Consider the following 10,966-nt stretch of genomic DNA (forward strand, 5'->3'; position numbering starts at 1 on the left):
TCATGTGCATTTTGCCGCTGTCTATCGATTACAAAGAAAATATGTCGCTGCAGAAATATATGCAGGGAAGTGAAAGTATGTTTAAACATGATGACAAAAAAAATAGCCAAACAGCGTCGTTATTGAAGGCCAAGAAATCTGAAACTGGCGGCTGATAGCCGTTGGTGTTTGTCCTCGCAAATCTGCATCACGAGTGACCGTCGTGAATGCAGAGTCTGGCAGACCGAGATAATATCTAACCAGTTTCGATAGAAGTGTAATGTAAGAATTGGGCCTGAAGTACGACCTGCAATGCTCCTGGTTGTACAAGAATGCAGGACAACAATACCGAACACACCTAAGCTACCGCTTCTCGTGTTGAGAGCTCAATGAAGCTTTCATGGTCTCGGTGCTGGATGCGCGAGTGTAAAGGCCTGGTGTTGGTGGGCCGTCGTTCAGCATTTCGCTGAGGGGAATCTCGCCTTCGAAATATTGGTGCTCTTTGGTAGTAAGCGAACGTTCGCTCTCTTTTCGCCGTGGGGCTGGTCGTGGTTCAGAGTGTCGAGCACTGCGAGAACGATCCATGACTTCTGCGATAGCACGTTTGCACTCAGGCCAGGTCGTCGACATGTAGACCATGGCATTCCAGAAGCCTTGCAAGGGAAGAACTAGCGCAGAAGCTAGATTGAGTCCAAAGATGGCATGGTCTTTATCCACGAACTGCTGAACTCGGTTGATCGTTGAGGGTACCCAGACGATGAACAGGGCTGCGAACATGAGGAAGGCGACCTTGAAGTAGCCCCATGCTGCAGTGTTGCCTTCCATAGCCACAGTACGGCGTATATGTGGGGGTGCTTGGCTGGTAGATATTGCCTGTGGTGCGCCCAGCTCCTCGTCCGTGACTTGATTGTCCGCGCTGACGGTCACCGTATATGTGCTGTTTGGTATCTGTTCCTGGGGCTGCTGTACCTCTACTAAGGCTCGAGGAGAGTGACCCCAGTTAACTCGAGAGAAGCGAGACGATGCTCCTGCAGTTGGTGCTGGCATTTGGACATTTACCGAAAGGTTTCTAGTGCTCGAGAAAGAATCGCGGGATGGAGTCCCGCCTGTGGGTGGCACAAACGTGCAGTCAGAGTCAATAGTCTCGGTAACGACTTGGACTTCAGTTTTGCGTTCAATATTGTTGATGTTGGCTGCTGTGAAAGGATTCGTAAGGATAGGGGGTGCATCGCCGGCTTGTCGAGAGAAAGACCGGAGCTGTGCACGCTTCATGAAAATTTTGCGACCGGTGACAATATAGATCATCATTGTGCAGATGATGAAGATCCTATAAATAATCAGAATACGATTTTATGCTCAAGGTCTTCCACACTCACCACACAGGACCATAGAAGAAAGCTATACGCATCCAATCAAAGTCTTTGGATACCCAGCACCAGATCTGGAGCGCGAATCAGTTTCCAACACTTTAAAGTAAAGGGTTGCGAATAATTACTGTAGCTGGACCAATGATTCGTTGAGGTCTTGAGTGATCCAACACGACATAAACGAGCGCAGGAAGAGAAGGCAGGCCGTAGCTGAAGAGTAGATACCACTTCTCCAAGAGGCGGAGTTGATGGGAGTTGTAATTGAAGAAAAAGACCAACATCACGTTAAAGGCCATGCAAAACACCTATGAGCCTCTTAGTAATAGAAGACAAATAGCCTATAATTACGTACCCAGATTGAGTCTGCCATCATGAACCATTGAATGAGGATGCCCTGGAACTCGCACAAGTTCGAAAAGTGATGTGCGGCCTTAGGAATGGCCGACGTCGAGATAAGGGTCGCAACGTTAGTCAAGACGTTGCCAAAGGAGGCGTAGAAGACCAGCCGGTTGATGGGTTTTCGGAAGTAATGCCATCGGAGAAAGGTTCCCATGATGAATAAAGAACCTATGAGTGACATGCACGACATGGTGCGCTCGGACACCTGAAGGGCCAGCATTTGGGAAGCCGTCAAGGTTTTCTTGGGCATCTTGACGGGAAGTAGAGGCAGTCGACGTTCTCTTATGTAGGAGCCCAGATTTGATATTCCGGAAAAGTCTAGATATACAGGTAGAGTTGTCGTGTACGGCAGGTAGACTGTCACCGCGAAGCTCTCAGACAGGCGCGCCTATGCGGCGGCGATACCACAGCGGGAGAGTCGACAAGGATATTTATTGATACAGAAACACGATGGCGAATGGCCGGACTGATGTCGTGCAATGACGGTAAGGTTTGTTGTTGGATATTCGGCTTGCAGATTTCGATGGACAGCCGCAGATGAACGCGTTTGCCGAAGTGAGCAAGGAAAATAAAGGCCAGAATGTGCTAGGAAGCCGCAGCCTTTAGCGTTAGAAAAAGAGGTCTCAGTCCGAGACAACGTGGTGAAGGCCTAGATCGTGACCTTGATCGTGACCTTGATCGTGACCGAGGAATGTGTGCAATCTTACGAAAGCCCGACAGTGTCCATGGAATGGAGGCCTTGCTCGATTGGTTTGAAATTGTGCGTAGAGTCTCCTTAGGTTCGAGTACAGCAGAAGTAAGGGAGAAAATGTAATGACGATGACCCTTTGGTGCAATGTTGCACAACACCAGAAGGGTAAGGAAGTTGCGACCCGCCTAGTACAACTTGACACTCGGTACCTGGATAGCGGTGAGGACGGAAGGCTTCGCTTGGAGTATTCGGAATTGTCAATTCTCCTAGCGTTGGCACCGCATGCTTTATATCGAAGCGCAACGGCAGAGGCTCTGGTGAACAGTGAACAGGCGAGAGAAAAAAGAAGGCCAACCGTAACCTACCACGACTGCCCCATGACTGAGGAGGTACATATATCGACAGGGCAAGCCACAGAAGCCGTACAATGCCAATTTGGTAAGCATACAGGACGTGGTGGTCCAGGGTAAGCTGTCATGCTGTTGCTCAGTGCCGGGGCTGGCGCAGGACAAGAGGCGTGGACAATTTCAGCACACCAGGATGATGGTGTGCAGGCGAGTTCTGTCGACATGGGGCGACATAACTTGTCTTAGCTGCGAATAGCAAGCCTCGATGTGCTTTCTGCCGTCTGGTGTTTGTCTTCGTTAACGTGGGCTGCGGGTAGGCGAACGCTTACAGGGGTTTCGGCCATGGCCAATTTCTGATCCCAGACGCCCCGTCGACCTCCCCCATCATCATCAATGATGGTCCTTGACACCCATCTCCCTGCACAGACAAAGAGCGGGTCTAGCCATCAGAACCACCAACAAGTTGTTAACAACATCCCCCCGGCGGCAGTGCAATGTCTATTCGGATGCCACGGGTCGGGAAACAGGCTCCTGGGAGGCATGGCGCCCCGTCATGCCCATGATTGGCAACTCCCAGCGAGAGGCGCTTTTTTGTGCCTATTCTTGCGATCACCTACGCGCGCTCTCCACCTCAGCTCAAAGCAGTTCTCCACCTCCATGATCTGATCTTTGGGCAAAGTTTTTCGCAGGGCTGAAAGGAAAATAGGGGTTCGTTCATTTCACGAGCTAATGCTCCGCCTTTGATGCAAGGGGATGAATAACCCTCTTGTTCGTATGGAATTCAGGACCGCCACCACCACCTTTGTCGTTTCCGGCGATGCCTCTCAGAATACACCGAGCTAGTCACTCTTATTCCTCATTCTTGGACACCACCTGGCAGCCTGTCAGAGCTCCCATGCCATTCCGTTACCGTTCGCGTTGCACCAAAAACATTCCTGCACGCTTAGTAGTGCCAAGCTTGCGGATCTGGGGTTCTATTCTCGCAGCATGCACTCCAACGAGAAATAAGTCTTAGACTTCTGTCCTCTCACGGCCAGATTCCGCCCTCCATAACATTGAGGGAGGGCCGTCCCGTTATCTTCGATGTGAGACTTAGATCATTCTCCACTTAAAGCCTCGATCACCAGTAAGCAGCCCACAAAACAGTCTCAACAAGGACAAAGATAAGATGGGGCCAGAAAGGAGTGTTGAACAAAGAAGTCTACATAGCTTCTATCTTGCAGCGTCCGGCTCCTCGTCTTCGGCGTCTACGATTCGCCTGTCATCTCAAAAATAGGTAATTATCATGCACGAGAAATAGACCGGGTGTCACACCGTCGCCAATTCGTGATTATTGGAACGGGCCCTTGATAAGTCTCGTGGCTGCCTTGTCAGGGCCAATCTGCTGTCAGCCTTTTCCTGGATCATGCTTCTCGAGGCTTGTTCGGATCGCGGGGCTGCATCGGAGCCGGGGATTTCTTACGTCTTTCTTACGGAGAAAGTGGCATCAATTCCACTACAAAACTTGTCCTTCAATGACTTCGGGTACCTGAACGACTCAAAAAATTTGCGCCAACACCAGGTACACCCTGGAAGTAACTGTTGCTTCAATGCGTTGGTGCGGCGTCTTGCTCAAAGGATCACGGAGTGGCATTGGAAGACCTCTATCGAGGACGCGCTGCTAAATAACCGGACGCGAGCCAGTCAGAAACAAACCTTGCCTCGGCGGGTTCCGGCAAGATACCTCGAGAGTAGCGGTCAACTGAATGAAGGAAAGTTGCTTTCATGCAACCAATGTCACGTCCTAAGCCTGTCTCGAGATGTCAACAACTAGCACGTTAGTGAACCTATCTTTCGCATGCAATCGATAGCATCACACTTATCGCCGTGTCTGAGCTCCTCTCCACGTGGATAGAGCGGCGCCAACCGGGGACGTTCTCTCTGACTCGCCAGCGTTCGTCACACATCTCCAGCCATCACGAAGATGTGGAGAGGCGATCAATTGTCAGACTGACTCGCTGGCCGAATCTCGGCAGTCTAACGTTAGCTCCCGGCGTGCTTCGGCTCCACGAGAGTTCTTCAAGATGAGGAGTCATGGACTGCACTACCGCAGGATATCTCAAGACAACGGCTCTCTCGTTCATTTTCATTGCCCCGGCGAGACAGCAACTCAACGTCAACCTCTGTAAAGAACCATCAGCGCTGACCAGCTCCGAGGCTAAGGATCTTCAAAATCTCGGCGTCCCAAACCTAGAAGTTACCTCTGCATGAGTGAGCTCAACTGCGTTCTCCTCATCGCCAATTCTAGGCTCGTCTTGGGATCTTAGAGAACTCATGAGGTGTGAGAGTCAGGGACGAAACGCAATGCAGCCTTAACAAGTTGGTCTCGAAATTTTCTGCAGCACCTTGCTAAAGGCATTGCAGATGGCGTTGGAAAAGGTCATGGGAGAGGAAGATCACTGGAGAAAGGAGGGGAACACAGCTCAAAATTGAGGTGGAAGTGGGCCAATGATGCGTAACCGAAGCACGAGGACCTGCACCCGCACGTAGGCGACTTCTGGAAACAACCATCAGACCATTTAGAGGCCTAAGCTCCAACGTGTCGAGCTGCAGTCTCGCCTCCAGCTTTCAAGCTCCATCACCGTCATCAGACAAGAAGAAATTGCGCAATTCAATGCGTCAGCCTTCATCAACACTTCTTATCTAAGGCCCAAACAGCAGCATTTTGGGTTCTTTTCTTGCAGCTCAGCAACTGTGACCAACAATAGGCCCAGCAACACCATCCTGCGTTTCAAGCCATTTATCCAGGCAGTGAGCATGCAGATTTTTAACTCGTCACATTCTCAGCATGGCTCGACTCGGCGACCCCGCCATGACTCTGTCCCTGACGTCTCTTAACTGTTTCAAATCTCACCTAGCGGCGGGGTATCGATAGTGCGGGTGGCTTCACGAGAGGCGTTCACTGCGCAATCGCATGGCATTTTTCTCAACCAAGTGGTCACCTGCATGAAGCCCTAGCAGCATTATCAGTCCACCAACGGCTCCATGATTAACTACTTACAGAATTATCACCGCCTTAGCCCGCGGCGTTATGAGACGTACCTGAAATATGAGGCGGTCATGGGCGAGCAGGTTGATCTAGACGAGTCGACGTATTGGGAGTGTGCGACCATCGCCTGATGTTCTTCATTGTCCCTCTACGTACTCCTCACGTGCGCCTCGAGCGGTGGCCTAAGGTTAAATAGCAATTCCCAAACGGAAGAGAAGTCTTCTAGTTGTGGCTTTCAAAGGAGCCGATACTTTAGGAATAGTTGAATGACACGCGCTCTTTTAGCATCCTTAGTCTCATGGGATCTCGAAAGTGGCTTCAATCAACAAAGAAAGCTACCACGTAGACCTCAATACTTAATTAGATTAGATTCTGCCACACCTAGCGGTAACCCCAGATGTCTCGGGGACAAAGAAGGCCTCCTGAGGCTTTCCCTGTCTCTCCAGGAACTGTATAGCGCTTTGATAGCGTCCAGGGACCACGTAGAGGATTCCAAGAGGGCCGCAAGTTTGGTACGCTCCACTGACGAGTCTATTCCGCTGCTACGCGGAGAAGGTTGAAGGTTAACTGAGATCTCATAGGCTAAAGCTCCTTATTATCTACTATTTATTCTAGCCAGAAAACGTACAGTTTACAATAATATCACCTCAAAGATTCCGAGTCGCCATCATCATGATGAATCAGCATATTTTCAATTTGATCAAGTCGAAGTTTCGATAAATATCTGCAACGGGTTGATTGTTTCTATACTTGCTCTTTTCTCTTCGCAATTTTCATCCGATGAAGGTCTCAAGTCAATGAACATAAGCTTTCATTTCAACAAGCATTTCACGAGGTCAAAGTTCACCCAATTGACGTTGCTATTCAAGGCCATAAAACGAATATTCTACAGAACCCATTCTTTTCCCTACAAATGCAAAATCTTTCTTTCGCAATCCGCTCTTCCTCCGAGCCATCTTTCTACGCCCCCCTCCTCTGCCGTCCACTGACAAGATACACATTAGCCCTGACCTCCAACAATGGATCATCACTCTCCTCAATTCCCTCTACCCTTGGAATCGGATCAAAAATCGCGTGCTTCTGCTCCTTCAAGCTCTCCTCATCCGGGACCACCTTCTCAATCGTCACCGTCCCAAGCTCTACAATTTTCCTCTCCTCGGGCCATAACACCGTCGCATTATCCGTAACATCCCCCTCCTCCGCAATCTGCGCAACAAGCTTAAACTCAACCTGCCCAGCCTCAACACGCTTCGGCAGCTCGTCAAAAAGGTAATTCGGTGACTGCGCGGCCGTTTCTTCCGCAGACAGCGTCTGCAACCCAGCAACAGGCACGACGCGGTAGCGCAAAAACGTCGTCTTCCCGTCTTTCACAAACTTAAATGCATTCACGCCGAAGAACGTCTCTGTGGCGAAGCTGACGGGACTAGGTTTCGGGTCCTGCAAAAACCGTACTGTCTCTGGATGTCGACCTAAAAACTCGGGTACGGCTTCGGGATTTCCACTACCGGCAGCTGTAAGGAATTCGAGGAATTCGGCACCTGTGCGCGTCGGGAAGTATTTTGTGGAATGGGCGATGATGTCGGTGTGGTGTCGTTTGCCGTCCGTGGAGGGGAGATTGAAACGGATGGCAATGCCCCGGGGGTTGGCGTTGGGGTCGGTGTCAGAGATTGAGGGGATACCGGTGGAGGAGGAGAAGCGGACTGTGATGGGGGTTGAAGGTGCGTTGAAGTGGGGAGCGGATGTGAGGGCAGAGGCTGAGGGGGAGGGAGCGAAGGTCCCGGTTAGGAGGTGGCCTTTAGCGTGGGCTGGGGAGATAGGTTAGTATGAGGCTGTTAAGGAGAGTGCACACAGAGCGGATGGTTAGGGATGAGTTATTGGGCTTACCAGGTCTGAATCCGGGATGTTTGCCTGCACCAGCTCTCAATGCATCTACGAGACCTTTACTTGTTTCCAATATCTTCGCGTTGTCTGAGAAAGGCATTGCTACTGTCCAATTTCTTCTCGTCTCTACAGCTTAGCTATTTCCAAATGGTAAAGTGGGCAATTGGTCAAATTGATGATAATACAGTAGAAGTAACCAACTTCCAAACTTTCAACAAATTGAACACAGCTCTAAAATCAAGATCTGTAGCTCCCACGTTCTGATCCCATACATATATACATTCCCATACCCCTCTTCCAGTCGCGCACCTAAAATTTCGCCATCCCCTTGAACTATCGCGACTGACCAAATCTCTAGCTGTACAGTAATCACGAACAAAGCATGTCCCGCCAACCCCTCCATCGCCCGCCCGCAGGCTATCTTCGGACTGGACTCCTTGCATAAGCCAAGGTACCTAAGCCCGCAGCCATCCAAACATCCTCACGCTCATTGGCCATTCCACAATCCACCACAACCCCAACACAGGATGACAGCGTCTGACTAACATCCATCCCGCACGCACGTCCTCGTTTTGCGCTGAAAGGCGAGATTGACGGAAGAGACAGGGGCTTGTGGCATGTCGCGTAATCATCTGGAAGATTTGTGGAACATTGGATAATAGGAAGATTTGGGAAGGAGGGAAGGAGGGCTGGTTTGCAATGGGAAAAGTGTTTGGTTAGGTGGAGGGTTTGAGGCTGAAGGCGTGATTCGAAGAGGCTTAGACTCGGAATGTTGTGCCGTTGTTTTTAGGATGGGAAAGGTATTTGGAATTCTGCATGTAGGTTAAGCAGGAGTGAATGACTTGTGTAGATGTAGAATTCGAGACATCCCATATCGTAAACTGCTCAAAGACGGAGCCTTGGTATTAAACCTTTCATTTGCCTCTCGGAATTTTGTTTTAGAAGAAATAAGAATACCGACGGAATGGAATGTACCAAGCACCATAGCGGTCTCTGCACTTCACATTAAAACGTGCTCTCTTGTGCGTGGCAGACAAGACAAATCAAAGGAAAAACAAAGCCTAGTGAACACCCAGAAACACACGAACCGCCATCGGTTCTGAAGCATCGGTACATACAGGGAGGAAATGCCAGCCTTTGCATCGCTAGCACGCTAACTTATCCATGTCGACGAAACCAATGAAAACTGTTTTAAGTGCCATTCGCAGGTGGGTCGTAGGGGCCATAAACATTCGGGCTAGAATCCCGATAAGGGCTCTGTGCTTCGGAATGATAATCTGGATTGATTAGATTGGTGTAGACCTCGGAATTAACAATGCAAAGTTCAGTCGAAGTCGTAGGACATGCAAGTTGAGTGTTGACTCCGCTGCCTTGGGGCTCCTCCACAGGGCATACAGAAGATGATTGACTAGGATCCGTCGATGGAAAAGGCTGCGAATTATATTGCGGCTGATATAGACCAAGGGGCGGTGAAGGTGCTACTACGTAGAGCATTGGAGGAGGTAGGTAAAGGTTGTATGGGTTGTAGGGGGGTATGGGCGGAAAGGGAGCCCTAAAGGGAGCGGAAGCTACGACATCGTATCAGCACTCTGAGAATGGCAGACTATTGGCGAAGGGCTTCAGCTCAGTAAGCACCTGCTTGAAGCGGATAGCCACTGGCCATCTGTGCTTGCTGTGCATGAACTTGTGCCGTTGCCATAGTCTGAGCATGCTGCTGCTGCCGCTGGGGCAGATCGTTGAACCACGGATGTAGTAGTGCCTGCTGTGCGGATATCCTCATTTCTGGCCGCAGTTGGAGCATCTGGCCGAGAAGGTTTATTCCGAGCTGATCGATTTGGGGCAGGATGAGGCGGAGGTCCTGGGTTGCGAAGACATGGAAGTTGCCCTTGTACTCGGGGAATTGCGAGATTCCCGGCCATGACCGTTCCGATGGCGTGCCCATCAAGCGGAAGATCTTCTGCAACTGATCCTCGTTTGTGGTCCCAGGGAAGAGTGGTCGGCCAGTGTACATCTCAGCCATGATGCAGCCTGCGGACCAGATGTCGATGCTGGTGCTGTACGTCCTGCTTCCCAACAGGACATCCGGAGCACGGTACCATAGCGTGACGACTTCGTTTGAGAAGGTATTGACAGGAATGCCAAAGGCTCGGGCAAGCCCAAAGTCGGCTAGCTTGAGTTGACCGCGGGTGTTGATGAGAAGGTTCTGAGGCTTGAGGTCGCGGTGGAGCACGCGGTTATCGTGGCAGAAGGCGATTCCCCGGAGAAGCTGATACATGAAGGACTTGATGGTTGGCGGGTCCAAAGCACCTCTATCCCCGCGTGAATCCATGTATCGCTTCAGGTCTCTGTCCATGAACTCGAACACCAGCATGAGTTTGTTCTCGGTATGGATAACATCATGGAGAAGGACAATGTTCTCGTGCTTGAGCTCTTTCATCAACGAAATCTCGCGAATGGCGGTAGAAGGGGTGCCCTCCTCTGAGTCAAGGTGGATCTCTTTCAGAGCAACGAGCTCGCCGGTCTGCCGGTTGCGGCCTTTGAAAACCTGCACACGGTCAGCATGTCTCTATAGAATGAGGCGACGGGACTTGCTGTGGCGTATGTACCCTCTCCCAGCTTCTCCAGCTGCTGGAAGGAGCTTGGATGCCTCCTGTTATCCATGATGGGCACGGTTCGACCGCCTCCTAAGTTTTTCACTGAGATGGACGAGTCGGTACGGTTGGCAACGGAAAGGGTGCCGGCGTGCGTAGGCCTGAGCTTGCCTGGCTGCGGACGGCTGGTGTACTTGGGATCCCAAAGGATGGCGCTTGCGGTGGTCAGCTGATTAGCGATATGCAGTTTCGCTTGCGGAGGCGGGGTGTTTGACCGAGATGGCTCGGGGGAGGAATTTGGTTGCGCCGTTTTGCTGGTGTGGAGCGGGTGCTGTTGAGGGCCACAAGTTCCCTATAGCGCGTGGCGTCTGTTATATAGACGTAGACAAGGCGACGGTCTCTCGGGCGCTTGCGAGTTTAACTTAGTCCGTGAATGAGTCATCCATCGTTCCAAGCTGGGCCTGGGTGACACCGGCGGCAAGAGGCAGGTCGGGCGCCTGACCTCGCGCTTCCGCCTCACCCAACCGTCTATCGTAATCCTCACGTCCATTCACTTCAATCTTCCATTTCTAGCCTTAAGTGGCCCGGGACTGTGAGAATCTCCACAGAGAGGACCACGTGCGTTGGTCCTCCCACGACTTGCTGTCTGTCCATATTTGTTTGAGAGGCTATAAACGCCCACC

At 51.0% G+C, this 10,966-nt stretch overlaps 4 protein-coding genes across 4 annotated transcripts; 1 reads left to right on the forward strand and 3 right to left on the reverse strand.

Annotated features, from left to right (window-relative positions):
- Nucleotides 1–140: 140 nt before the first annotated feature.
- Nucleotides 141–2,276, reverse strand: BDR25DRAFT_65175 (uncharacterized protein). The gene is made up of 4 exons (XM_033698876.1): nucleotides 1,699–2,276; nucleotides 1,475–1,651; nucleotides 1,356–1,420; nucleotides 141–1,306 (listed from the first exon to the last, which is right to left on the reverse strand). The coding sequence occupies exons 1-4, from the start codon at nucleotides 1,993–1,995 to the stop codon at nucleotides 343–345; spliced, it is 1,503 nt and encodes a 500-aa protein (XP_033553156.1). The 5' UTR covers nucleotides 1,996–2,276; the 3' UTR covers nucleotides 141–342.
- A 1,260-nt stretch (nucleotides 2,277–3,536) lies between these two features.
- BDR25DRAFT_349414 (uncharacterized protein) lies at nucleotides 3,537–6,531 on the forward strand (the record flags this gene model as incomplete). Its single annotated transcript, XM_033694548.1, has 20 exons — nucleotides 3,537–3,625; nucleotides 3,664–3,694; nucleotides 3,734–3,868; nucleotides 3,898–4,043; nucleotides 4,084–4,136; nucleotides 4,175–4,574; nucleotides 4,634–4,696; nucleotides 4,736–4,766; nucleotides 4,799–4,937; nucleotides 4,973–5,003; nucleotides 5,039–5,103; nucleotides 5,133–5,277; nucleotides 5,313–5,440; nucleotides 5,512–5,651; nucleotides 5,681–5,791; nucleotides 5,826–5,923; nucleotides 5,987–6,028; nucleotides 6,097–6,153; nucleotides 6,197–6,366; nucleotides 6,473–6,531. The coding sequence occupies 20 exons, from the start codon at nucleotides 3,537–3,539 to the stop codon at nucleotides 6,529–6,531; spliced, it is 2,133 nt and encodes a 710-aa protein (XP_033553157.1).
- Nucleotides 6,532–6,701: 170 nt separating this feature from the next.
- On the reverse strand, nucleotides 6,702–7,907 carry BDR25DRAFT_375197 (catalase protein-like protein). Its single transcript, XM_033697371.1, has 2 exons — nucleotides 7,696–7,907; nucleotides 6,702–7,616 (listed from the first exon to the last, which is right to left on the reverse strand). The coding sequence occupies exons 1-2, from the start codon at nucleotides 7,790–7,792 to the stop codon at nucleotides 6,772–6,774; spliced, it is 942 nt and encodes a 313-aa protein (XP_033553158.1). The 5' UTR covers nucleotides 7,793–7,907; the 3' UTR covers nucleotides 6,702–6,771.
- A 1,089-nt stretch (nucleotides 7,908–8,996) lies between these two features.
- BDR25DRAFT_375199 (Pkinase-domain-containing protein) lies at nucleotides 8,997–10,937 on the reverse strand (the record flags this gene model as incomplete). Its single annotated transcript, XM_033697372.1, has 3 exons — nucleotides 8,997–10,237; nucleotides 10,285–10,566; nucleotides 10,920–10,937. 3 exons carry the CDS (start codon nucleotides 10,935–10,937, stop codon nucleotides 9,317–9,319), a joined length of 1,221 nt encoding a protein of 406 aa, XP_033553159.1. The 3' UTR covers nucleotides 8,997–9,316.
- Nucleotides 10,938–10,966: the final 29 nt, after the last annotated feature.

The sequence above is a fragment of the Lindgomyces ingoldianus genome, assembly GCF_010093535.1.
Source record: "Lindgomyces ingoldianus strain ATCC 200398 unplaced genomic scaffold BDR25scaffold_3, whole genome shotgun sequence".
NCBI classification, from domain to species: domain Eukaryota; kingdom Fungi; phylum Ascomycota; class Dothideomycetes; order Pleosporales; family Lindgomycetaceae; genus Lindgomyces; species Lindgomyces ingoldianus.

Coding starts and splice junctions, on each gene's coding strand:
- BDR25DRAFT_65175 (XM_033698876.1), bottom strand. CDS start 1,995: ATGCCCAAGAAAACCTTGACGGCTTCCCAAATGCTGGCCCTTCAGGTG. Junction 1,652..1,698: donor TGATGGCAGACTCAATCTGG/GTACGTAATTAT, acceptor AGAGGCTCATAG/GTGTTTTGCATGGCCTTTAA. Junction 1,421..1,474: donor GAATCATTGGTCCAGCTACA/GTAATTATTCGC, acceptor TTCGCGCTCCAG/ATCTGGTGCTGGGTATCCAA.
- BDR25DRAFT_375197 (XM_033697371.1), bottom strand. CDS start 7,792: ATGCCTTTCTCAGACAACGCGAAGATATTGGAAACAAGTAAAGGTCTC. Junction 7,617..7,695: donor ACATCCCGGATTCAGACCTG/GTAAGCCCAATA, acceptor CTATCTCCCCAG/CCCACGCTAAAGGCCACCTC.